Here is a 27,081-nt window from a genome sequence, read left to right on the forward strand (position 1 = left end):
ATGTAGGAGATTGGGACGTGGACGTTGCGTGAAACTGGCGGAGTCTGCGAGGGTGTGCTATCCGGGCTACGGGACGTGTTTTATGTGACACTTGGGCAAAGTCGAACGTAGATTAACTTTATATATCAAATTTATAGATTTAGATGTAATTGTGGACTATATATTGTTATAATGTATTACGCTGTAAAACGAACTATATACTATGCGCAGAATTTAAATACATTAAAAGTTGAAAGGAATTATAGAAAAATAAAGAGAAACCACTTGTCGACACTGCTGATAACAATAGTAATAACAATAGTAATAACAACAATACTAATAACAATAGTAATGTTAGTATAGAGTTACGTTTAATTTATATAGGTAAGATACATATATTTAATTCATACACTGGCCCAAATGGTTCTAGGCAAGTTTGTAGGCCAGGAGGGACGAATAAGACTCACATGCAGAAACACATGTAGTATATGAGTGGTGAAATATATAATAAATAAAATAAATAAAATAGCAAGCAGAAGTAATCGATATAATTCGTGACATACACGATCCCTTAAATCTCTTAGGCATTTTCTAAAAATTTTCAATTTCATAAAAACGAACAATTTTAAATGTATAATTTCCATAAGCGTATATCTTTTATTCATAATTATTAGAATGCTTGCTATGGTAACGGTTAATTTTCTAGTAATTAGTAATGCTATTAATATTCTAACGAAATTAGTAATTATTCTTCGTTATAGCTAGCACTTAAGCGAACGAAGTTAATGGAAGTAGCAAGTAACGGGACTACGAATTAACTTCGGTAACTTAAACTTCGTCCGTCCAACTTCAAGCTGAGTCGCTTCTGAGGTAACTTTGAACGAAGTGTTTCTACCGTGTTTCACGGTAAAGCCTACGGGGTTGGCGTGCGTGTATCGAGTTGCGACTACATATTAGGGCGTTCTACCTTACGTAATTAATGTTGGTTGGCTGCTTGACAGCTCATCAACCTGACAGGACAAGGAGGTAAATAAAAAATAACGCAACAATAGTTTGTAGAATCAGAATTTTTCACGCTTTAAATACGAATAACAAGATGGAAAATATTATTCTCATATATACGCGCATACGCGAATACACGCAAGACACAGACGTAAACTTCTTGTTTAACGATCGATCGAAATATCGCTCTATGGATGCAAATGAAGTGGATGAAAGCGCGGTTGTACAAGAAGTTAATGGCAGCACGCTAGTGAAACTATCGTTGCATGTCTGTGAATAAAATTACACTTTGTAACACCTTCGGTTAACGATATGAGGCCTGAGACAAGGAGAACCACCGTCAGAAAATCGCGGGAATTGTAATGAGCTCGGCCAGGATGGACTCCTGAACGAAAAAATGATAAAAAGAGAAAACAAAATGAATTCGTGAAATGATTTACAATTCCGATAAACTCATAATTTGTTTCTCTCTTGTTCATATTTTACACTATGCTCGTTTAAATTTGCAATCATTATAATTTAGACTTCGGTATGATTATCGGTGGAGCGAGAAACTTAAAGATTACACTTGCACTTTGCACTTTTAATATTCGTAGGTTCTATACGATCTTAATCCTTAAGGAGGTGGTACGATTAGATTGGCTAAAGCTGCAGACCAGAAATGTGTAGTAACTATTAATTTCCAACCATGGTCATTGTATTTATTATATACAAGTATAGTAAATGGGTAATCCTAACATTGGATATACAAGGTGGTTGATAACTGGTGGTACAAGCGGAAAGGGGGTGATTCTATGCAAAAAAAGAAGTCGAAAATATAGAATAAAAATTTTTTTTCTTTTTTTTAATTTTTCCATCGAGACAACGATCTACAGTGAGATCCGTTATAACGAGACGTGATAAAGTGCACGCGTACCGGGCGAAAATTCAAAGTCGATTTTCTCGAAAACAAAGCCTCAAAGGAAAAATTTTTATTCTATATTTTCGACTTCTTTTTTCGCGTAGAATCACCCCCTTTCCGCTTGTACCACCAGTTACCAGCCACCTTGTATATGCTATTTATAGTGATGTAAGTGAAATCGTATGGTATTCGCACAAGTATACGTATTTTAAATCGAATTTAAAGTTTATTAAGTAAAAAGGAATGAATTCTTATCGAAGAGATTTTCAACCCCTTGGATTTGCTGTTTCTCCTTCACTCTCGCTCGATTCTTATTCACTTTTCTAAAAACTTTCTGTGAGTTATACTACGTCTTAATGAGAGCAACAAAGTGCGCCATTTAAACAAATACGCGTATTTCGAACGAAATTTAGAACCTGTTTAATTAAAGACCGTTCACAGTAAACCACCCTACATAATGATGTTAGTGCGCAATGTCGACAAAACGAACACGCAAAAAACTTTAGAAAAAATAAAAGATGTAAAAAAACACGGAGGAATTTCCTAGCTATCCGAAAGAAACTTTTCATCTTGTTTCATAGGTGTTTTGATTCAGAGGTCGCATGTCGTTTCATTCATCGCTGAAAATACGCGGGAATATTATATTTAGCGCGATCGCGGGGAAGAGAGTGTCGGCGACAACTACGACAGGTTTATGGTGTATGAACGGGGTAGAACAGTGAGAAACTGGGATCAGGCCACGGGCCGTCCCATTCATGTTTTATCCAAGCGACGTAACAGTGCACTGACTGGTAATCTTCAAACTCGTTCCACTTTCCTCTCCTTTTCCTTTCTTCGACGCTGGAACGAACAACGATTAAGATATAAGATTTGTACGAAAAAAATCAGAATAGAAAGTACATGAAAATATTATTTGATATAAACGAAGATACAAGTATAACGATATTCAAATTCTCAGAAATGCACCCTTATAAATCTACTTTTATCATAAAACCTCTATGAAAACTTGCAGATTTTAAACAACGAATTATTTTGACTCTAGTGATTCTATTATTAAATAGCGATAAAAATGTCAATTACAGACAATCTCTTCCCACGAATAATAATCTTCATACTTTGTAAGAATCATTGCATACAAATTCCAAAAAGTAATAAATTCGTCATTTATAATAATTCTATTAGATAGGTTATATATACTTATGTTATTAATTATGTTATTAATTATGTTATGCGTTATGTTATTATTATATTATATTATTAAGATACATAAAATTATTCGTATAATTCTCTAATAGCGTTAAATAGCGATAAAATACAGTGATTCTTCCCACGTATAACAATCTTTGTATTTGACATTCTCTCTTACCTTTTTTTAATTTCTTTTCCACCTGAACGATCGAAATGCATCGTGTTGTTCCTGTTGCAGAAGACGGGAGCAGCGAAGGTTCCTGGTGGCAAGGGGTCAGCATGGCAGTCGGTAAGCATCGCCTGTTGTTGGACCAATCTGCGGTCACGTATATCTCGAGGACGTTTTCGCAGCCTAGTCACGCGTTTCACGCATAATCACGCGTATCGCGGGACGACTACCGCGTATTCCACCCTCACGATGCACTTTTCTTCTCTCCTTCTCTCCTTTCGCGTATCGTCAGTGACGTGAGCTAATGTCTTTGCCGACGAATCCTCGATCAGCCGCTTCAAATCGACTATGTATACCTGAAAGAGCCGGGAACGTTATTTCAGACAGCCGCCAAGAATTTCTAATTCGTTCTTATTTATAGCTTTGCCGATCGTTTTACAGGTCTCTCCTATTGTTCTTCATTTGACAATTTGTTTTCTTTTCTTTTTCTTAAATTCTTGGTCTTTTAAGTTAGAAACTTAAACCTAGGAAATCAGAGATTGCTTTTAATCGTTCTGTTTGATGCTCTTTTCACGTCCAGCTTGAATCTTTTAACTCAGTCTAGTTTCGTTGTTGAAAGATCATTGAAGATTCCTTTTACTCGAGGATCTTTAGAAAGTTTGAAATCTTATAAGAATTATTGTATTATTCTGATAGTTTGAATTTATTCTCCTGCAATTTTCTTTTACATCCCTTTTGTATTCTTTGTATACTTTGTATTCATTGAATTCTTTCGTTTGCCTGGTTTGCACGTTTAAGAAGCTTCACGTTGAAGTTGAGGGCTTTAATTATTTCACGTCGCTCGTTCTGTACACGATCAAAGCTTCTGTATTCGCGTACTCTTTTCTCACGGTAACACAGCAAAAATGTTTTACAAAACAGTAGAGTATAATTAAATTTCGCGTCGTTGATTCTTAATTTGATACAGAGCTAACGATATTTCAAAAGATTTCATGTAACACGTGTAATGCATTTAAAAAAGATTTTTTTACGAATGCTCGGACACTTTCGCGTGTTATTCTATGCTTTTTCTCTTGTCTTTTAAGGTTTTATTTATAAGCTATACATAATAAATGGTAAACGTTTATTTTTTACCATAGACCAAACATTCAAATGGGCAGAAATTCGAATAAAAAGTCAAAGCTCGCAACGAGTATAAGATCAGATATTTAGGATACTTCTTAAATTTTCGAACACGTTCGAAAAGTGCACGAAGAGAAGTAGAATTCTGGTGAAAGATTTCGATCAGTAAATTCGTAAGCGACGAACGTATTTGGAAACCGTTCTCCTTTCCCGTATTCGTTTTACGTAGCCCCTACTGATCATGCAAATTCCAAAAACCGTCTACAATTCTCTTATATCTCGTTCTTAATTATCTTTTCCTTCGCTACAAAACAACATTTCGTGAAATTATTAGTTAGTTAATTTATCGAAGGAAAGAAAACGTAAAGATAAAAACGAACGATTGAAAAAGTAAATAAAAATGCAAGAAAGAATCGAATTGCAAAATAAAAAAGGGAAAAACTAACAACGAAGCTGGAAAAACTCATTAATTATATTGAAGTTCGAATTTCATTTCATGAGATTTCAAATTTTTACTGAGTTAATCGTAGGGAATTGAAGCTTCTTAAAATTATACAATACTATTATCCCATTATCTTAGAAATCATTTCCATTGTGGTTTTGCGACGAGAAACGACGATTACAATAACGTGACCATTGTGCGTGCATATAACAAACAACAGGAGATAACTAATTTGAACTTTACCGTGAAACAAACGTTTTTATTTTACTTTACAAGCATTCAGTCGAAAAGATTGCAAGAGTATAAAAGAAAATTACAACAGAATGATTTTATACGGCGCGATCGACGTTCCAAAAATGTAATTTTACGATTATTAAATATTAAAGGACACCGTACTACAATCACAAGTTTTAAAAAAACGTAATGATCTCATCCACCTAGACAGTCGACGTTTCGCAAATTAAAAAAAAAGATACATATATGTATCTTTTTATATGTATATATCACAGGATCCTTCACGTTTAAATCAAGATCGAAAGATCGTCTGGAAAATATTTTCACAAACACGAAACCATCTCGTTTTCGCAGGAAGCTCGCCTCGTGAATCCTTCCCCTTTCGTTCCTCCTCCTCCTCTTTTTTTTTCTTTCGTCACAGTACGAGGTCAATTCATCTTCGGAGAGTAATAACGCGCGGATCGTTCACAACGTTACGGCGGACTTCCGGTGCCGCGTACGGCTGTCTCGTTCTTCGCTTCTGGTTTACAGGGTGGGGGACAATACCACGTCCGGTCCATCCCCCCACTTTCAAGTACCATTCGAATCGTTCATGGCGTCCTATAGGCATGGTGTATCTCTCTGGAACCGAACAGTCTCAGGTGGACCTCGTGTTCGTCTAGTCGCGAATACTTTTTCACTTTTTTTACTCCAACGCGTGCTCTATCCTACCTGTCCTCGTGGAAAAATATTGTGAAAAATTCAGATCTGTGATAACGTGAATATTCAACCGATATTAATGACATTTTACATTATTGAAATTCTTGGTGGCCATTCAAAGTGTCGATAATTCTATTCAAGTATTGGGACATACGTCTATTTCATGGATAAATTGTTCTTCCGAATAAAAGTGTATTCAGATGAAAAAATCGATGATCTACCCTTGTGATCGATGAAAAGAGACATTCAACGAGTCGTCGTTCAACTTTGTGTTTAATAAAAACTGACCTAAAGAACCGGACCATTTATTAACAGAGAATTGTCACTCTCTAAATCAAACTAATATAACGCGTCGAGACTTCGAACCTTCTACCTTTCAATCTAAATCATTTAAATTATCTCAAGTGTGACGGGGCAACAACAAATCACTTATCCTCGTGATTGACATAACGAACAAAACGTTGCTGACCTAAAATCACCTAGACCCTCGTCAACAGAGAAAATGTCATTCTCTAAATCGAACTAGCTTAACCCACACAATCTTCAAACTTCAAACCTTCTACCTTCCAATCTTCGTTATTACAACTGTGCAATTGCAATATCAAATCGTGAAATGACGCCAAAAAGAGATTAAGCTGAACAACAAGGCAGAAAGCGTCCTCGTACGAGTTTGCGGAGCAGGTTCTATGACCTTGAATCCGCATGTTCACAGACAATCCTTCATACTTCTCGTTGTCGAGCGGGACGGCGACGTCGTCGGTATCGACGACGCCTGCGTCGACAACGAGCGTCGCCTTCTCGCCGCCCTCCAAAGGACCAACGGGGCTGACGGCCCTGTTCCGGCGACGTCCTTGCAAAATGGGCACCACTTCGTCGGCCAGCGTCCTCTCCACGTCTACCACGAGTACTCTGATACCGCAGGAGAATAACAGAGGCAGTACCTCCGGCGCCTCCACGCCCACAGAAGAGAAGATGCCAATGTTGCCCAGAAATGGAACTGGTCAATGCGGAAACGGCGCTCATGGTGGTCCTGGTAATCAGAGAAGGAGTTTCAGAAATTTGTTCAGATCTGTTAGTGCCAATGCAGATCACGAAAGAACACAGCAGTTCCTGAAGGGTGATCCAAGACCTTCGGATGTTGCGCCACCCTCGCCGTATCTACCTCATAGGTTGGTGACTTTTTCTTCCTCTTTTTTTTTTTTTTTTTTTTTTTTTGATGATATCAAACAGAAGTTTGAACTGTGCGTATTTAAATTCTTAACAGTTTAATGAGAATATAAAATGAACGAACCGGAAGATAATTATTCTTACATTTCTGATATCAGATATAAAAATATATACTTTCTCGACTTTTTATAGCGACAATTACGTTATATCTGTGTGATGAGATTTAAGATGTGAAAATAAATAGTATTATTTATTTGACAGCTTACCTGAGTCTTTCTCGTGATGCGCTGTAAGAGGGTTAGAATTTCGAGTTTATGGAAGTTTTGTGAATTTTAAATTAGCTGGAATTTCTTGTTCTTGTTGAAGACAAGAAATAAAATAAAATTTTTGCAAGGGATAAGAATACAAAATGCTACTTAACGTACTGTTCTCCACAGGTCACACTCGCATTCTGAGAACGACAGAAGACGTCCAGGCCGAAGCAGAGCTGTGTTGAAGTCCGCTAGCGAACTGCTGTCGAATGATATGGTGTACTGTGGATTGGCCAGAGATAATCACAATCATGATGATGACGACGACGATGACGATGACGATGATCAAGATTCGAACGAAGTTTTCGTTGGTGTCGATGACGCTAGGTCAGTAGTAAAATCAAGTGAGAATAATATAAATACAATAGAAATGTACATAAACACCCATAGTCTATTAATTAATACTAATGTAACGAACTATCACTAAGTTGTTGAAATTATTTCAGGTACTACAACCTTTCATCCACGCTGCCAGCAACAGGATCAGCGGCAGCAGGTCGTAGAAGGCATTCGATCAGCACCTTCATAGGCAAAGATCGAGGTTCCTCGAGCAAAGACCACATCTCCAGAAAGCAACCACAAAGCCCCACAGTTCTCGTAGAACCTGACACAATGGCGCCGCCAGCGCCTGTAGATACTGTAGATGGTGTCCACGTAGAGGACCGGAAGGCGAGATCTTGCAGCAGGTCCAGGCGCAGAAGACATCGCAGTTCTTCGAGCAGGGGTGAGTAGAAGTAAAACTAGCCAACAGCGATTGAGATTTTAACATTTTACTTAATGGAATTATATTAATACAGATGGGTTATTGATTACGAAAGACTATGAAACTATAACCAGATTACAAATAGATTTTGAAAGTGACTTCTCGAGTATGAATCACTTGGAATGAAAATGTCGAATATAACAGGAACCACAAAGGGCTAATGTATCAAGCAACGAAGACGAATTAACTCGTTCGAAATGTATTGAATGTCCTGCTGAATTTTAAAACCTTTCTTCTGTAAAAGGAAAAAGAAAAGAACAATGGGGAGTATAATGTATTGTATTTTCCCCTGTAATCTTCAAATATTAAGACTGCGAGTAGAATGAGTTAATTCGTCCTTTATTTTCCAATAATACTCAGCGAGGGAGCGACTTCGAAGAAGAATCGAGTCTATAAAAGCATCTCGAGAACTACATACCATACATACCATAATACCGCAGGATATTATTTCATGTCAAAAGTCCCGTCTACTTATTACTATTTCGATTTGACCACATTGATATATTAATGAATGGGTCAACGAGACTCAATTGGCCGATCAAGAGATCTTAGAATCGCGTGGACAGATCGAAACGAAGGGATGAATGTCGCGTTTGATTCTCATAGGCGAATATTCGCCGATTTCATTCTTTCCTCCTTGTCGATCAATCGCGGCGTGGCGATTATGGTCGGCACTCGAACGAAAAAGACCCGTAGTTCGTTCCCACGGGCCAGATTTCGCTTTGCACGCGCCCGCATGCTCGTTCGAATCACGTACAAAAGCCTCGTTACGAATTCGAACCGGTCCCGATCGTTCAACGACGATTCGCGCGGTGAAACCCATTGATTTTTTTAATCGAGTTTACCAGTTAAGTCCATATAGTTTGGGAAGAAATGCTGTAGGTGTGTGATAAAGAAATGATTTGGATCTCGATTAGTCTTTGTTAGAGAAGGGTTGTTGCATATTAAAATTTGATTATATTATTGTATTATAGTATTTAAGCTAGGTTTGCATTAATGTGGCAGGTAATTACACAATGATATATTATCGTTAGATTCTTCTGATCGGATAGAAACATTTGTAATAGTTTGTACAAGTTTTAAAACTCTCATCATAGAATATTGTTAAAGGGTAATACTTTGTGAATCAAAAAGGGTTTCATTTAAAATACATTTTCTATTATGCTCCTGCTCAAACTCCAAATAAGTTGAAATTTCAGTGTGATCGTTATCAGGAATAATTCAGTGTTTGATTATTCCTTTTTCGAGAAGAAAAGTTGATGTATCTAAGAAGTGTCTTTTTATATTATGGCACACCATGATTAGGTAGTACATAGGTGGATAGGCAATTCAGGTTTGAAACGAAATTTTCATTCGATTATTTTCCTCCAGTGAAAGTAAGTAATGGTACTAGATGATTAGGAAGTAGATAATACTGGCATGAATCGACTGCAAAGAAATATTAAATATCGATCGAAAAACTATCCCTTTCGTGATTATACTCTTTTCTTTAAAGTTCCATACTTTATACATACTTATTTTGGGTTGTAATCATTGAAACATCCAAAAGTATCCCGAAAATCAATTAATCGACATTTTTGCGAACAACAAGCCCGAAAAGTGCAATTCTCATGGAAGCCAGGTTCCTCTTGGAATTCCAATTAGGAATCGCGGTCTTAAAGGAAATCCGGTGATCTTTGATCGGCTCGAAGAGATAATCTTCGGCTGTGGACGGACGTGTGTAGACGACACCCGGTCCCCGGAAGCCCAGTACTCTTAGTATTCGTCGAACGAGTCGCGTTTTCCGATCTGTGCTCGATCGAGACACCCGAACCCAAAACGCGGCAGATAGATTGTAAAATTTACGGCCATACGTGATCCATCGATCGTGGCGATTCCACATGATCCGACCGCGAGTCTCAGAACTTATGTCGTCCACGTGTCTCACGTGTTCCATTGTTGTTGCTTAATTAGCTACGGGACTTTCCGGTTCAGGCAATGCACATGGATTGGAAGCGTGTATGAGCTCCAAGGGGAATGCTGATTATATAAATATCTGTTCGAATGCAGAGATTGATAGGAAATCGTTATGTGATTTGATTACGAGACGTAGAAAGTAAAAATTATTTCACGCTTAAATGCTATCATGAGCAGAATTTCACTCCACGTGAATTTTGTTTCAGTATTAACATTCTGTAACCATACCTATCATGCTAATATTATGTAATAATGCATTAACCACTGCAAACAATGATTTAATCTACTATAATCCATATCTTCTATAAATTCTATATCTTCAAATATTAAATAATAATGAAGCATTTAGTTCTTATAATAATGACTTTCACTCGTGATCGTCTTTCTGATTTAATTTTGTACAATTAGGTATCGAAGGTAGTCTCAGTTCTAGAACATTTATTGGAATTGAACGCAGAGAGGTTTTTATGAATGTATAGAAAAGTAATGGAGGATTTTGTAGATCTAGGATTAGTTGGGAAATTTAATTTCGAAATTACAAGAATTTTCTTAGATACGTAGAGTAATTAAAGATTTTACAAAATTGAATTATTACAATTTTGTATTTATATTTGGTGTTAAAAGGATCTTGGTTACGAGTGACTTTTAACATATAAAATAGATTTCTTTTGATACTCTTTATTGGAATAAAAGTATCTCAGATTTACTGAAGTCTAAATAACAAGCTTCAGACAAAAAGATTCGAGGAGGCTTCCAAACGAACTCGTGGCTCTCCCCCGTTTCTGTTTTCAATTAAAGCCGGAAATGAAGCGTGGATATCCGCGCAGGCCAGGCTTCGAGAATCCTCGATTCCACCAACTGCGTTTGCAAACGCAGACGTCGAAGAAACACGGGAAAAAATTCAGGTTTCAGACCGTAGAAAATAAAGAACCGGCTTGTTGATTATTCTCGTATTTTCGACATTTATTACGCGATCAAAAAATATATTATTAGAATGTATCAAACTTAAAAGGAATGAACCCAATTCAACAAACAAGTAGCTACGAGTAAAAATTCAACAAAATTCCAACAAATCCAACAAATTCCAACATTCCAAATTCGAGAGCATGATTTGCACATCACGTTAAAATTATTATTTACGAGAAACCTCTGAATAATTACGTGAAAAAGCGCTCCATCTGTCATGGAATGTTCAATACCATGTATTATTTCGCTTAATCCTTTTAAGCTCGTGTTACGTGTACGCAAAATGGTACTCTTACGAGTTCTTAACAAAACAATAGAGACATTCGTTTTCGACGAAACCAGTTATCACCATTTGTAATTAATCTAGATCGTTGACGATTCGACAAGACCTCGCTCTTTAATTCCTTTTCTCGGAACTTTTCCTTTCGCTGAGGAAATTGCCAAACGCAATCAAGACAAATATCAAATTCGAACATTCGAGCAACTCAGACAAATATCAAATTCGAACAGGCGAAGAATCAGAGAAATAACATCTCTGCTTTAACATCGACGATAACGAGATCGTCGTTCGCTTTAACCGGAAGTTTTCGTTCGCTTGTTGACATTGTCACGTCGTTCCCGTCAGTACGACCCGTCGAAAGGATACACTCTGCTTTATACTATATTTTCCATGGTGTGTACGAGGCCACACGTAGCTAGCAGGATAAACTGTGTGTACGGGCACGACGAAAGAACCGGTGCATCCGGCTCTGCGGAATCGCGCCATGTTGCATCCGGACGAGACGTTGTCGTGACACTCTGTCCCCGGGTGTCGTTAAAACAAACCGTGTCGACAAGCCACGCTGATTCGTATTCCAGCTCTACGACAACGCGACCTGTCGCGTTTCCGTTTCGACATCGGTCTTTCAGCCTTCCAGAGGGTGATAAATTACTAACCACCAAGAACATGTATACTTGATATTGATATCGGTGTTGTTCAACGAATCGTGGCTTATGGACAATGTTTTCGTAAGCTTGTTACAATATATATGGTGTTTAACACGTATTACGTGTCACTTGAATGCTCAACGATGCTTTGGGAGTATTTTTTCTATAAATGAATTTTGCTTTATTCGCGAGAATAATTAGAATTTCGGAATCTGATGGAAAATTAGTGAGAAACTAATAATTTGCAATATCATTTTAACACTTCTATAGACAGGTATTATTGATAACAGAAAATGTCACATTAATAGGTGCGTTTTAAATGAAATAGAGAGTTTCTTCCCTATTTTTTTATCTTGTTTATATGTTTTATATTTTGACAGATTTGACAACTGACATCCTAATCTTACAGTCTTCGACAAGAAATTGTATACTATTTTAATATCTAATCTTGAAAACATCTTTATCTAACATTCACTTTATCTAATCAGTGGTAGAACTGACAATTGTAATACTTTTAAAGTGTGGGAAGCTTTAATACCTCAAAACTGATCACTCTAACATTACGAATTTAATTTAAATTCATCTTTTCGTTAAATTTCAGCCAGAAGATCATTAAAAATATAATATTTATCGTGTTTCTGTCGTGTCAACTCAAAAGGGCGTATCTGTAACTTTCGCGTAAATCGAGTCATTGCTGCCAGGTAGCACAAAAGTAATTCATTTATATGTTTATTAAATAAGAAATTTATATCTCGAGCGTGTATGATATCGATGTCTGGTTGTTAAATACTAAACGTAATTTTTTCAAATCTACCTTTCAATCAGATACGCCTATTTCAATTAACACGTGAGATATACTCCAATGGTCTTCAATTTTAATAGTTCGATATTCCGAATGCCAAAAAAGCATATATTTCATATAATAAAATATATATCTTTCCTACATGCTGTTCGATTTTAACAAATCGATATTCCGTGCACGAAAATAAAAACACACCTGTCATATCGAAAACGATTTCCTTAACAGTCGAGAGTAAAATATTGCTATCGTGTGAAATATTTTTTAGAACTCGTCCGCGTTGTTCGATATCGGTTGTATACACCAGGAAATATGCAGTTAATTGTTCCCTCGCAGAGATGCAGAATAATAATTAATGATTCTGTTTCGCGTAACGAAGCTCGTCCGATGGCATGTTAAGCAGACAATAGAGCAGGTCGCGATAGATCTGTCTGCAAGATGCCGGTCAATAACCGTGAAATTAAGCATTCCACCGGCACATGCCTCTTTCCATCCGCGTATATATTTACCGGTTATACTTCCTGGTGTCGGTCGAGCACGATTTCCGGTCCCACCTTTGCTCGAACTTCGTTTCCGGAACGCGACGACTCGATTTCCTTCCCTCTCGATTGCCCTCTTCGATTTTCATTTAACGTCCTCCGTTCACGTGTTACACGTTGTTATTGTTCGAAATTAAAAACGTGATCTACCTACCAATCTCTTTTATTTTGTCTTTCCTTTTTAAGTAAGAAACAGCTTTTCATTATTTCTAAATATAAATCAATACTTTAGAAGGTATATCCGGAATGTTGTAAATAAAACAATTTTACAATAATTATACACAAGTATAGAACATTGAAAATAGTTCGATAGAAGTTGCGTATATAAAAAATTAGAAACGTAAAACAAGTTAAAAACAAATTAGGAATATAAAGCGTAGTATAATAGGAGTATAAAATATGTAAGAAATTGAACGTAGAAAAATATTGGGAATGTGAAAAATTACAAAATTACGACAAATTAGCTATGTAATAAAGTGGGAATATGAAATGTTAGAAGAGTAAAAAGTTCAAGGATATTCGACTGAGATATGCTTAAATGCTTCCCTGCGTTGCTTAATTTTCCATGCTTCAGTTAACACAATACACGCACATATATTTTACTTCACTATACACGTCACCAAGGACGAATAGAAATCCACCATATCTAGCATGGTAAAACACCAGCCACTGAGCATATTAATTAATTGAAAGTAATTACTATTTGATCGTTAACTCCAGGTATACCTGAGAAGCTAAAAATTAAAGGTTCCGTTCGCCAGGACGGAAACCATCTTCCGTCTTTTTGCACCATCCGATCCTGGAAAAGAAGGAAATGAAATAGAGAGAGAGAGAGAGAGAGAGAGCTCTTCCCTTGGGGCGTAATTATTCTTAATTATCCCTCGGTCGTCCTTCGACATCATTAATCGCGCTAATTTGACCGGTTAACGAGCCAACCACTGGATTCAGCGAAGCAAAATTGCAAATTGCTCTCGTACTCCGTGGCTTGACCCGTTTCCACGAATTATTTCGATCTGATTTGTTTCTCTACAAGGAAATTTATTGATGTATAGACCAAAGACTAGCCAAACATCCGAAAACAAACAACATGGATCCTCTTATTGAGTGATCGACGCCACGTATCGGATGAATCATGTGTTTCTAACATTTTTCAAGGATATATGTATTTTAAATTGGCGCTAAATCGTAGAATTTATGAACTGGTAATGGGATATCTTTTCTTTTTGCTAGTTGGAAAAATTGGATTCAGCGGAATGTTTGTTTTCGAAGTAAAATCCTTTCAAAATCTACATATTTTCCACTGCTACGAGCTTCTTCTCTTTGAGTCTGGTTTCATAGGCTCTTCAGATATATTACACGGACGAAATTATCCCAGCAAAGTAGAATTCACATTGAACAACCGTGAACGGTCAGTACCTAATCCAGAATATACGAAAAATCTCCGATTCATTCATCCCTTTCATCCGAACAATTGGTGCAAGATCCCTTCAAGAACATCCTCCTCTTTCTTCAACAGAAATCTTCATCCTCGAAAGAGTCACAATTACGAGGAATAATCGCGTGAAAATGACAAAGAATCTTTTCTTAATTTAACTTTTAATGCAGTAGCTGCGCGTTAAAGCTCGTTCCAGCCCTCTGCTAAGAGCGAAAATGGATAAAATAAAGTTGTAAGGTTTAATGTCCCTCTGAAACGCGTTTCATCGTCTTTGTCCCACGTAGCAGTAATTATTTTCGTCAGCCGTCGCAGATCGAATTATAAAATCCCTATTGTGGCCTAATAGAGGCGCACAAACCTTTTAAACGAGGGTTAATTGCGACCAAGTGAAAAAAAGAAGGAGAAGAAGAAGGAGGGACCGCGATGGAGACTGCACGGGGAAACGATTTCGAGGCCCGATTTTGATTCGCGCCCTGGAAAGGGCTTCGTGATCGGAGCCGGAATGATCATCAAGTACCTAAACGAACCCTGATTGGTCAATACGCAATGTCCGGCAACTGCGATTTATTCGGTGAACCGGAAGTCCACTGTTGCTGCTCTGTCGATAACTCTCGTACGAATGTCACGTCCGTGCGGCAGTGCGTAAATCATTTGCATAATGTTTCAAACAATGCTCAGTTATCAAAAGGGATCGCGTGGATGATTGATTTGTCGAAACATTTGTTGACAAACGAGATTCTTTCATCCATCACGGTGGCCAGGCAGTGAAATAACGCGCAAAAGTTGTGTAAATTACAGGTTACGGAAATTAATAAATAAATAAGAATATAATAAATAAAGAGCCGAAGTAAGAAATAAATTACTTCACGAGAGATAACGTTCTTGACAAACAAGGTATGGACAAATTTTATTTGAAATATAGATGAAATTTGTTAATCCGAAACAACCATCTCAATTATTTTAGTTACTTTTATCTGAGAAATTACATAGATGGAGAATTTAACAGTTTTTAAATAATTTCGATTCTAATATAAATGCAAATTTTAAATATCGTGTTTGGTACATATTTGAGTAAGGAACGCAGTAAAATTATTTTGTAACGTAACTCTTACCGGCACATGAACGGAAGCGTCTACTCGAGAAATGTCTACGAATCGACGCGAATAAATTATGCAACGGAAGCCGGCGAAGCTTGTTTCCGTGGCGGTGCAGAGCGATTTAGCGACAATCGCCGGTAAATACCGCGTGAAATGTCGCTGGCTGCAGGGACCAGTCGTCCCTTGTGCACCGACGTATAGTCGTGCCTATTTCTGTTTTTACAGCCGCCCCTTTATTATTTTTATCTGGCCGGCAGCCGCTTATTTTTGTGTTCATATGCATTTTCCATGGTGCGTCGACATTCAGCACCCATTCCCCCATAGCGTGGCGGCTCTTCTCTATTTTTACGTCATCCGTGAAAAAGTGTCCGGGGAACGGTACCGTGAATTTTACGCGAATTCGACGTCCCTCAGCCATTTACGTCCCCTATCTCGTCCCTGGGAAACTGTGCTTTGAAGTTTCATAAAATTATATTTTCCAAGCTTAATGATCTCCCTTCAATTTTACTGCGACAGTCACTGGCGTTAATTGTCGAATGTTTGAGCACGAGGAGTTCCTCCAGTATTAATCCTTGCAATCCTTTAATAATATTTCTGCACTTTTACTGATATTTATGTAGAAATATTGCAATTAATCTCGCTTCAATTTCACTGCAAGATTCGCTGGTGTTGATTGTCGAATGTTTCAAGACGAGAAGCTGTTTGAGTTTTAGTTTTTGCAATCCTTTAATAATATTCCTAGCAATTTTACTGATATTTATGTGGAAATATTGAAATTAACCTTGCTTTAATCTTACTGCAGGCTACCACTCGTGTTTTTATCTCAGTAGTGGAATTTTACTCGCCACGAAATACAAGTTATCGACGTTAATAATTTCTCGTGCATAATAACGACTTATCGTTTGATCTAGATACTTTACATTTTTAACAATACACTTCCTAGTCAAAAGCTTTTTATCGAGTTTCCAAGGGCTCAAATTTGGGATTGAAATTAGTATCCGGTGATTCAGTGAATTTCCAATGAATTTATTAGGCTTCCTAGTTACCTTCGCCCCTGTAGCGATTCTGTGAAAGTATAGGGAGATCTCACCTTTAGATACGGTAAATCCGTACCATCTTGTTTGCTCTTTCAGACACAGAAAAAGATATAGGTCTGCCACGATAGGAAAAGGCTATTTATTTTGAGGGACGTTCTCGTATCTCCTGATATATCTCTTTTCCTTGCATACACCTACGTTCTCCTCAGTGGTGTCTCGTAAAAACCGAAAAACCGATATTACTATCCATGAAATTTTTCTTCTGTAAATTTATTAATTTCATATCATTATCTTTTCTTATTTCAATGAATCAACTTTCGTTTATTTTTCATAATAATTCGCCAATTCTTGTATGCTCGATAAATATACTTATTCCAATAAAACTGCTCCTAAATTTTAATAATTATTTTTATGATTTCTTTCTTTATGAATCGTTTCTATCATCAATAATTTATAAAAGTTTCTCACAATTAAAAACAAGATTCCTTGTTCTTTATACATTTTTAGTGCTCCAAATTAAAACACAAGATATTCCAATTACAAGAAATGCGATAAAATAAAAATGTGTTCTTGCAAAATTACCGAATCACCAGGATTTGAAATAACTTCTTCTACGCAAAAGGAAGGACGAAATCAACATTCAAGTAAAGTTCAGAAGAGCTTGACCGAATTCAACTCGACAGAGCGTAAGCTGGTACAAAATTTGCATGTTTAACGAATCGACATAATCGAATGATCCCGGTCGCTCCTTTGTTTCCGTAAAGAGTCGACCGCCTACGAAGATCATGACTCGGAAAGTTTCGAGTTCGTTAAGCGTCTATCTTAAAAGTTCAAGAGTAACCAGACACACCTCTTTGACTCCATAAGCCTCATAAATTTATGCCACAATTTTCCGCTAGTGTTTCCCCACGTAGAAGAGTTTGTTTGAGTTGTAGAATAATAAATCACAGATGATGATAAAGAAGCCTGTTTCATTAAATAATTATAGCTTCTCGTTCGATCCATCTCGAATTACTTATTAATTGCTCATATGTATTAGTGATTATGAAGTTATTATTACACATTACATTAACGTTTTATGCTTCGTTATAATTTCCTTTTATATCCAATTCTTGGCGTTTATTGCTCGATTATTTTGTTGTTAAATCTTTCATAAGATAGCTATTTTATATTTAATATATTACAATTTTTTACTGCTCTGTATAGAAAGGAAATTGAGTTCAAATCGATGTCTGGTGATAAAAAAAATTGAAATAAGAACAATAGGGTGTCGTCTGGAACGATCAGATAATTATTGATTGATTGCTGTCAATTAAGTCAATCACAGAGTATTTATTATTTTTGTCGCTCTAGATCTACCAGTCGAGACGGAAATAAATTTTATGTAATTATAAAACTTTTTTTTTAGAGGGGAAATATCTCTAACACACATCCTACTTCTGTTTTATTAGAATTATGTATTTAATTTTTGAGACATGAAATTGTTTTTTATCTTCAATCCTTTTAAAACTGTAATTCGAGATTTACTGAAACTTCCTATACAATGATGAATCTTGTTATTATCTTTAAGTAGATAAATCTACAAAATTTATTTTAGATAATGAAAAATGTAAAAAAAATAAAATGTCTAGAGAGAAACCCCTATAGGAAGTAAAGTGTTTCTACATCATGTCCCACGGCTTGCCTATTTTCAGGAGCGATTCCAAGCTTGTAACTCGATACTCTTGTGCTCGAAACTGTCCAGTAAAAGGAGCCACTTTCTACCCGTGGATGTAAATATTTCTTCCGCATTTTTACGTTAAATCAATCTTTCCGTCATAACTTCCTATTTTCGAGAATAAGAGCACTTATTGAAGAAAATATAAAACGATCAAACTCTTGTACAGGAAAATATATCTATATCAAGCAGATCTTCATAAATACAATTTATAGTGAAATGACGCACATACTCCCATCTTTTAATAAATTCCCTCTAATATATTACACTTCCATTTAAGCTTAAATTAAATAAAACTTTTCAATGTTTCTAATATTTCCAACATTTTTTACAAATATCAAGCAACGCTACATAAACAAGATATAGTTACTTCTTATTTTGAATTATCGTATAAATCGCAATAATTCTTCTGTTTGCACATAATTTACTATCCATCTGTTTTCTTTTATAAAAATTATCTTCGATGTGCCTTAGGGAATTTTTGTAAGAAATATTTGCGATTACTTGAAATTTACGGAACTTACACGAATTATTACCTATAATATTACTCCCGTATTTTGATGCACCACAGGGTGTTTTTCGATCTCGTGAGTATACGCGAGTTATATCATTCGATGGTGCCACGTGCAAGGGTCAAAATATCGAGAGGAGAAATTCCGGTGAAGGATTGGTTTCTTTATTATCTCCGTGGAAATTTATGAGTAACATAGATAAATTATATCTGTGAGAACTCCCGGCATCCTGTATACGAGATAGTTCTAACGAATAAGGGCCACGGTGATTTTTTGGTTCAATCAGTGCCAACCAGATAATCCTAATTTACAGTCACCGCTGTCTCCTTCGTCTTCAATTCCCTCTCGTTTCTTTGGAGGAATCGTGCCATTAAAATCTTAGAAATTCGTAATACCGCTTCTAAGGAGATATTTAAAAGAAGAACGAGCTTTTTACTGAGACAGTGGGAAAGAAAGAAGTATAATAGAAAGAGTAAAACCCATCGTTTCATTCCTGCCGAAGAAGAAGTTAGTCGTGAGAGCCAATATTACAACAATTTGCGCTTGAAGATATATTTCACGTACAGTACTTTTTCTCCATCCCTGACTCAAAATAGATACATTTTTTATCGAAATAAATTCTTAAAGGGATAAAGTGGTCTGAATAAATTTTTATTCGGATAAATTCTTACACGAATAGTTTCTCAATCGAATAAATTCTTGTTCGATTAGATATTCTGTCATTATTGGCGAAACAAATTTTATTCCTTATCTTTATTCGTTACCAGTTATCCGAGTACAATTTTGCTCAACTCTGCGACGCAACGACATCACCACAAAGAATGTCATAGGAAACGCGTCGGCAGACGCGTTGTCGTAGCTGTGTACTGCAATTCGTTCGTTCGCGCCGCCAGAAACCCTTTTTCTTGTCAGGCCTTCGTTCGCTGGTTCCACGAATTCGCGATTTATATCTCTCGACGCTGCTAAATATGACTAATTACAAGACGTCGAGTGGCGTTCAGCACCACGCGGCTCTCTTTGTGTACGTAATAGTCTGATCTTTTCTTTTAATTCAGACCAGGTAATAAGATTCAATTATCATCTCGAGGATTTCTGCCAACAAATATTCCACATTTTCTTCTGATTTATCTTTCTATATCGAAATTTCGAGCTGTTTGTTTCGTCGAATATGTTCTGATCATGAATAATCGACTGAGATTTTTGAAGGATTTCTTGAAAAAATGAGAGTAGTTGGTGTAGTGACATTAAATCGTTAGTTTTTAAATACTATGTTTACTTTCTCGTTATATAGCTATATTTGCTTTACGATATTGTTATGAATTATGATTTAGGAGTCTACTACAGAACAATTGAGATTTCTCCTTATCTGAAACTTTGTCAAAGTCCAATGCATTCAATGATTATTCATGTATCTTTTGTGTCTATTACAATTCTATGGAAACGCCTATAGAAAGACATGGATTTCGATGTGACTGATATTGCATCGTCTGTAACCCATATTTGTAATTAGTCATTTGTGCCAGACAAACGCGTGGATTTGAGATATACATTAAAATGGTCATAACACGTAAACGCGTGTTACTTAATTATTCGTGACATATAAATATATGTCATTTAATTGTGCGAAATAATTTGCGCAAAAGGATATACAACAGTTTGGAATATAAAATATAATATGTGAACACACGAGTGCAAACAATTCTCTTTCTTAATGAAATAATATTTTTCTCTATAAATAATCTTTGTCTTTTTAATTAAATAATCGTTGCAATGCTCGACGTTGCAGTCCAAGAGGACTTGGACAATAATTTAGCAACTACATAGTAATATCAGTAAATCGATACACCGCAAGTTATAAATCATGAGATTTCTTCTTTATAATTTTAAAACATTTCGTCCAATAAATCCTACGTAAAATGTATTAGTATTGGTAACTTGTAACTTGTACAATTTTCTCTAATAACAATTCAATTGCGCGAAACGAAGAGAAGAACGATGATGTTTACGAATTCGTCCGAGACAGAGACTGATAAAGCGTCGCCAGTTTGCCTCTGATTTCGTGGAAATTCTCGCCTAGAAGTATATAATGGCAGATAAATTTTCACGTTCCACAACGTTTCGCGCCCGTCTCGTCTCGCTGCGTTACGCGAAACGAACGATTAATGAACCGTTTGCGGTAAGCGATTAATTATCGAGGAAAAGTGGGAGAAAGAAAGAGAGGAGAAGTCGCTAATTTCGTATCCATCGCGATATACCATAGTTGTGTTGTTGCATGAGACCGGTGATATAGAGCACTGCATGTTTTTTAATGCGCGTTTCTGAATGACGATAATGACCACGCTAAAATACGAGTTCCCGTCAGCTAATTGGCGGTTAGCTAAAGATTAAGAGGTGGATTAGGTTGAAATAAAAATCCAAAATGAATCGTCGGTGTTTTGAATTTTCTTCTTTTCATACAGTAAGCAAGGGTGTAAAGAAAATACTGCGATAGAAAGTAATTCAGTTTTCAAAACATGCTGAGATTTTTCAAGTCTTACATGCTTCTTCACTCTCTCGCTGCATTATCTTACCTTCGCGTTACATTCTTTCTATTCCTTTCGCTCGAAACTTCTCCAACCCAATAGAAATAAGGGACGAAAATCTTCTCTATGCTTCTTCAAAATACCACCCGTTTAATACGATACTCGATGTAACATTAAATTCCCGGTTACCAGCTCAACAAACAAATTATCGTTCCCATAAACATCGAATGCTTTCCACCAACTTTGCTATCAATCTCAATCCAAACCATTAATCCTGCGTACCTCAACATTGAAGCCTAACATAGTCTTGACATACTAGTAACGTGGTACACAACTTGTTATGCGCGACACGCGCAATAAGACGCCGCGACGCCGTGCTCCGAGACCTTAAGACTCGTATTCTCAGCTCGGTCACTCGGACGGCGGCCGCACGCCGCACATACTCTCTTTCTCTCCCCGACCGTTTCCTTAATTGGAGAGGCCCAATTTCTCAGTTAGGGGGTTACGCGAGGGTCGAGCATCGACCGTAAACGAATTACTATCGCGTTTAGACTGTCAAATAAAATATTCGTCGGACAGCCGCCGTTGTTCAACGCACGTTAAACGCTCGTCAAATTATAATCGAGCCCAAGGGGCGCTTATCTAAGTTCAAGGTAACAAGTAGAGGCTTGTCCTAGATGTTCCTTGCGTTGAACGAGGGAAAAAAGAGCTGACATACCGACTCTGAGAAAGACTCTCTCTCTCCCTCTCTTTCTCTCCCTTTCCCTTCGAGGGACTAACTTCTTGTTGTACTAAGTAGTTGACGATAAATAGATTAGATTAGAGAAATTGGGGTATCTTTTTTTCTTCGATTAAAAATTTGTAGTCGAAGAAATATTTGGGGGGATTTTTCTTGTTTCTTACGTTGAATGAATGTAATGAAGTTTCTTACATGAATAGAAAAAGGAGTAACTTTCTATCTCTGAGAGAGATTCATTTGTAGAAATTGCTTCTTGACGATAGGATTTTTTTTTCTTGAATAAAAAATTTGTTTGGAGAAATGATTATGTTATGTTTTGTTATACATTTAATATTTAGATTTTATTTTCTGATGTTTAAAACCACGCATACGTAGTTGATAGAGATAAATCGTGTTTTAATGGAGTAGTCTTCGTCGTTTCCGCCGCCAAGTAATACCTGGAAGCAATTATTTTCCCGTTCCTTGTTATTCCACGGGCACACATCAGACGACCTCTTCGTTCGTTTTCTATGGGAGGAAACGCTATCCAACGGAAGCGATATACTGTAATTGGTGTCCTTTAAAAACCTGCCGGAATCCTTCTAAAACGAAACCCTTGCCTTTATGATGATTTTATTGCATCTTCCTTTGTAGATGTTTCTTTGAAACAAATCTATCCGCTTTTACTACTTCTCCTTGTCGGACTTTGTATTTCCAAATAGAATAAATTCTCTTTCTAAATTTTCATAAAGATGTTGGAACTGTTTCTCATAAGAAATAAATAGCACAAAATTCAAATACATTGCTTTTATACAAATTTTCATTCGTCTTTTTTTGTTAACATGTATATAATGTTATCAAATAGAGTAAGCTTTATTTTCAAATTTATACAAAGATTTTTAATCCAATTCTCTAGCTTTTTTTAAATCTTTTATTCTTGCAAAAAATTTCTAGTTAAACTATTTCAACAATTCTCGTTAAAATTATACGTAAGACGGTTGGCTATTGCGTCAGTGGAGAACAAGCATCGCGTACGAGACGCCTTCGCGCGAAGAAAAAACGTAGTAGCACGTCGTGCAACCTCCTAGCAGACGGTTTGCAGCGGCAACGGAAATAGGAGCGTGTAAAAGGGAGCCGCCTAAACGCGACTCGCTGGAATTTCGATTTCGCCGTGAATGGACGTCCTGTTTAAGTTTTTTCGTCGAGAAAATCGCCGGCAAGCGTGGTTCAACTCTCCACATGTGAGCACTCTTTGTATCTCGGTGTCAAGTGCTCCGTGGAGAACTTAATTTGTGGAAAAAGAAGGAAATTAAAGGGAGAGGAAAGAGAAAAAAATGGGCACTTGGGCGATATCGTTAAAAGTAGTATGATTCAGTGGTAAAAGAGTTTTCATGAATTTAGTATTTTTTGTACCATACTAACAAAAAGTAAAAATCGTTGTAGTATAATACAAGTACTTATTATAAAATACTGTACTCAGTCTAGTCGATTTATGCTAACGATAATAGAACTATATACATACTTCATGAAGAATATAATAAATTGGTACTAATGAATGGGCATTAATTAGACAAGAAGACCATCATTTGTATATGTAGGCGAGTATTTCTACTTGCTTTTGTATCAAAAAATTTTCCTAGTATCTTCTTGATTTTCATAATTCTGCATTTAACGTGTATCATACAAAATGAATATGCATAAAAAAATTTAGCAATAATTGGGAAGGATGTTTGCATCGCGATTACCATGTTCCTGTTTAGAGTCACAGACTATTTATTTAGGATGTGTGAGCTTGCGCGTCTTTCCTTATCTCAAGAGATTGCGAAGTCCGCGAAAAGAGCGCACCAATTGCAGGCTAAAGAGTACGCGAGTTTCATTCGAAGACGAGTCGTCTTGTAAAGCGATCCTGGAATACCCGCGCGGTTCTTTCTTAATTAACTCAATTAATGACTAATTAAGCCAGCCCGAGTAGACAAAGCGCGATCGCTATCAGATCTTATTTTCGAAACGAAGCGCCGATCTTTCTACTCATATAACGACTCGTTCTTCGTAACTTTAATTTAATTGCACGATAATAATCGCTTTTAAAATGAAGAACAAACAAAAATATCGTACTTAATACCAAATATGTAATCTCGTGTAAGAACATGGTTAAAAGATAGGTTAGGAAACTGATCATTATTCTAGTTTCTTATCACGACGTGTATCGTGCTCGTTTAACTCCGTAATACGGAATAATTAATTTCACTCTAGCGCAAAATGTAAATTGTATTACACGTTTGAAATTACTTCTGCTTTGTAATTCTAAAATTGATGAGAACGTTAAAGTTTCGCGTCGCGTGCCGCGGTTCTCACGCGAGGCAACCACGTGGATTCCCAAAATATTTGAACGTGGCGTCTGCGCAGATCTAAGCGCAGCTGGTCACGCATGCGCGCGATCCACGGAGTTCCCCGAACGCATCTCCCGAATCAACCCTCGAGATGATGTTCAGTGACGAGGCGCGCCGCGCTGCAGGAGGACGTTGTTTTTTCTTCTATTACCATTTTTCGTCCGTTCCATCGACATCTTCGTTCTCCCTTTTTCTCCTTCGATTTATTACTTTTCCCCGTACCAAAAATCATTGGTATTCCGCATCGAATGGAACGTGTCGAGCAAACTCTTCACGGTGACGTACAAAATTCGTGCAAATCCGAAGGCGACGTGTTTATATGGGGTGTAAAATGATTGGTACGATGTGTTCGTGTTGAAAATTCATAGACTCGACGATTAATAATTGTGAAAGAGATATTACATCGGGAAAATGAAGATCAAAGAAGAGAATCATTATGCGAAACGAAGCATGGAGTACTTTGGTAATATTATTTTCTTTGTATTTAATTATTAATTGTCTAATTTTAGATTATTATATATAGAGGTATATTAACAATACGAAATTTTGTTGAAGGAAAATTCCTCGACCATAACCGATCCATTGTATTGTTTACAAATGTGCTCCAGTGTTCCATATATCGTTATAAGGGTGCGTTTAAAAGCGTCCAAAATCATCATGCGCAACAATAGCTGAATTAAAAATTCTAATGAACCGTTCTGACGCTATTGACGCGCCAGTGCGACGCCAATAAAAAATGTATAGACTGTCTCGATCGCTAATCGATCTCATCGTTAATCGAAAGAGCGTATATAGGGTGTTCAGAAAGGTCTAGGTTAATCTTCGTTTTACAGTAGAAAATATATTTTCTTATATAAAGTCTATTATACTTTCTAGCATTACTCGACGAATTAAATACAAATATACCAGTTTTCATCAGACGGACCGTAAACTTTAATTGAGTACTGTACTAAAAATCCAAAATATTTAATTTAGCTATCGAGGCGATCGATTGATCGTCTTTCTGCGGTCAGTTTATTAGTTTGTATATCGAAAAACTAAAATCAAATAATAAGTAACTCAAATACAACTCACGATTTCTAACAACGATTCTAAATAGTTGAGTAAAATAGTACAGTTTAATATTTAAAAATTACTACGAGGCGAAAACGGCTAAGAAAGGAGATCATGTTTGATATAGTTAATAACATCGAACAATATTTATGAATAATAATTTATTTCCATTTTCAAGGGACGAATCAAATAATTTTCTTCCTCTTTCGTGTCCTAAAATTACTCTCATATTATTAGGTCCGCGTGTTTCGGAACACCCTATATAGATATAATTCTGAAAAGGAATCGCTCGTAAACAGGACACGCGTATTCCTCGTTTTATCCAGCGAAAACCGCAGAATTGTTTTTTAGTTATCAGGGACGTAGATAGGTGTGTTGACGAAGGACAAACGACGAGCGAACGGGGGATGAAATCTGAGAATTCGTAGAAATTATTTATAAAGCGTCCTTCGAGAATTCCCCGACGGAGACAATTACGTGCATTCGAAAGCGTGTTGTCGTCCTGATGCACCCGATGCGCAGGATATGCAGTATATGCTAATCGTATGCAGGGACCCGTGCGCCGCGCCGAATACAAATGCCAGCCACCATCTTTGCGACGTTCTAGCCTTTTCTTCTTTACACGATCGCTTATTCCTACCATCTATCGTGCTATGTGACGAGCTTCAACGGATTTTTCGATTAAACTATCAACGATAAATTTCATTTCAAATATCCTATTAATATTTATGTAATATTAATATTTATACTTTTATTGCCACTAATATTTACATACATATATTATTTTAGTGTATAATTCTGTTACATTATTCGAAATTTTATATTCCAATTTTAATTGTAATTCGCTCTTGTAAGCTATTAAAAGATTTTCAAACGAATGTACGCATTTCTGAATTTCTTAAATTGTTACACGCTAGACGCGTCAAAGATTTCGTTTATCTTTCGATGAACGATAATTCTTTCTTTCAATATTCTAATCACCGAATTACATATCGAAACAACTTCCAATTTGCGAATACAGCCTCGGTTTTCCGATATATTTGTAACAAAATTAGCGTAAAAATTCTTCTCGAATTCCTCTTTCTTTTACAGTGTTCCTAAAAAAAAGAAGTACATTTATATACGAATAAAGAAGAGAAAAGAGAGCAAGGAGAAAAAGCCACATCCCCAGATGTGACAGAACTTTGTCTCCATCCCTTGGCAACCGTTCAGATCCAAAACAAACGAAGACACTCGTATACTTAATATTCCACGTTCGTCCATCATAATTATAGGCATCGTCTAATTTCTGAGTCCGTACGTGAAAACAATGACGCGAACGTCGATCATTGGTGGGGGAAACGATTCGAATTCGACGATGGTCATTCCACGTATCGAATCGATCCTTTCGAACCGGTCAGTCGTCGACGATAAATCGAAGGTGTTCGTTCAATCCG

The 27,081-nt window shown here is 36.7% G+C and overlaps 1 protein-coding gene across 2 annotated transcripts in view; it reads left to right on the forward strand.

Annotated features, from left to right (window-relative positions):
- Positions 1–3,314: 3,314 nt before the first annotated feature.
- LOC117208727 (phosphoinositide 3-kinase adapter protein 1) overlaps positions 3,315–27,081 on the forward strand; it is a 33,907-nt gene continuing 10,140 nt past the window's right edge. For both annotated transcript variants that reach the window (XM_033450022.1, XM_033450023.1), the window contains exons 1-4: positions 3,315–3,359; positions 6,449–6,905; positions 7,341–7,541; positions 7,661–7,938. In XM_033450022.1, the coding sequence (XP_033305913.1) occupies positions 3,350–3,359; positions 6,449–6,905; positions 7,341–7,541; positions 7,661–7,938 (946 nt within the window). In that variant the 5' untranslated portion in view covers positions 3,315–3,349. The remainder of the gene's footprint in view (positions 3,360–6,448; positions 6,906–7,340; positions 7,542–7,660; positions 7,939–27,081) is intronic.

The sequence above is a fragment of the Bombus bifarius genome, unplaced genomic scaffold (genome assembly GCF_011952205.1).
Source record: "Bombus bifarius isolate JDL3187 unplaced genomic scaffold, Bbif_JDL3187 scf7180000008161, whole genome shotgun sequence".
In the NCBI taxonomy this organism is placed as follows: Eukaryota; Metazoa; Arthropoda; class Insecta; order Hymenoptera; family Apidae; genus Bombus; species Bombus bifarius.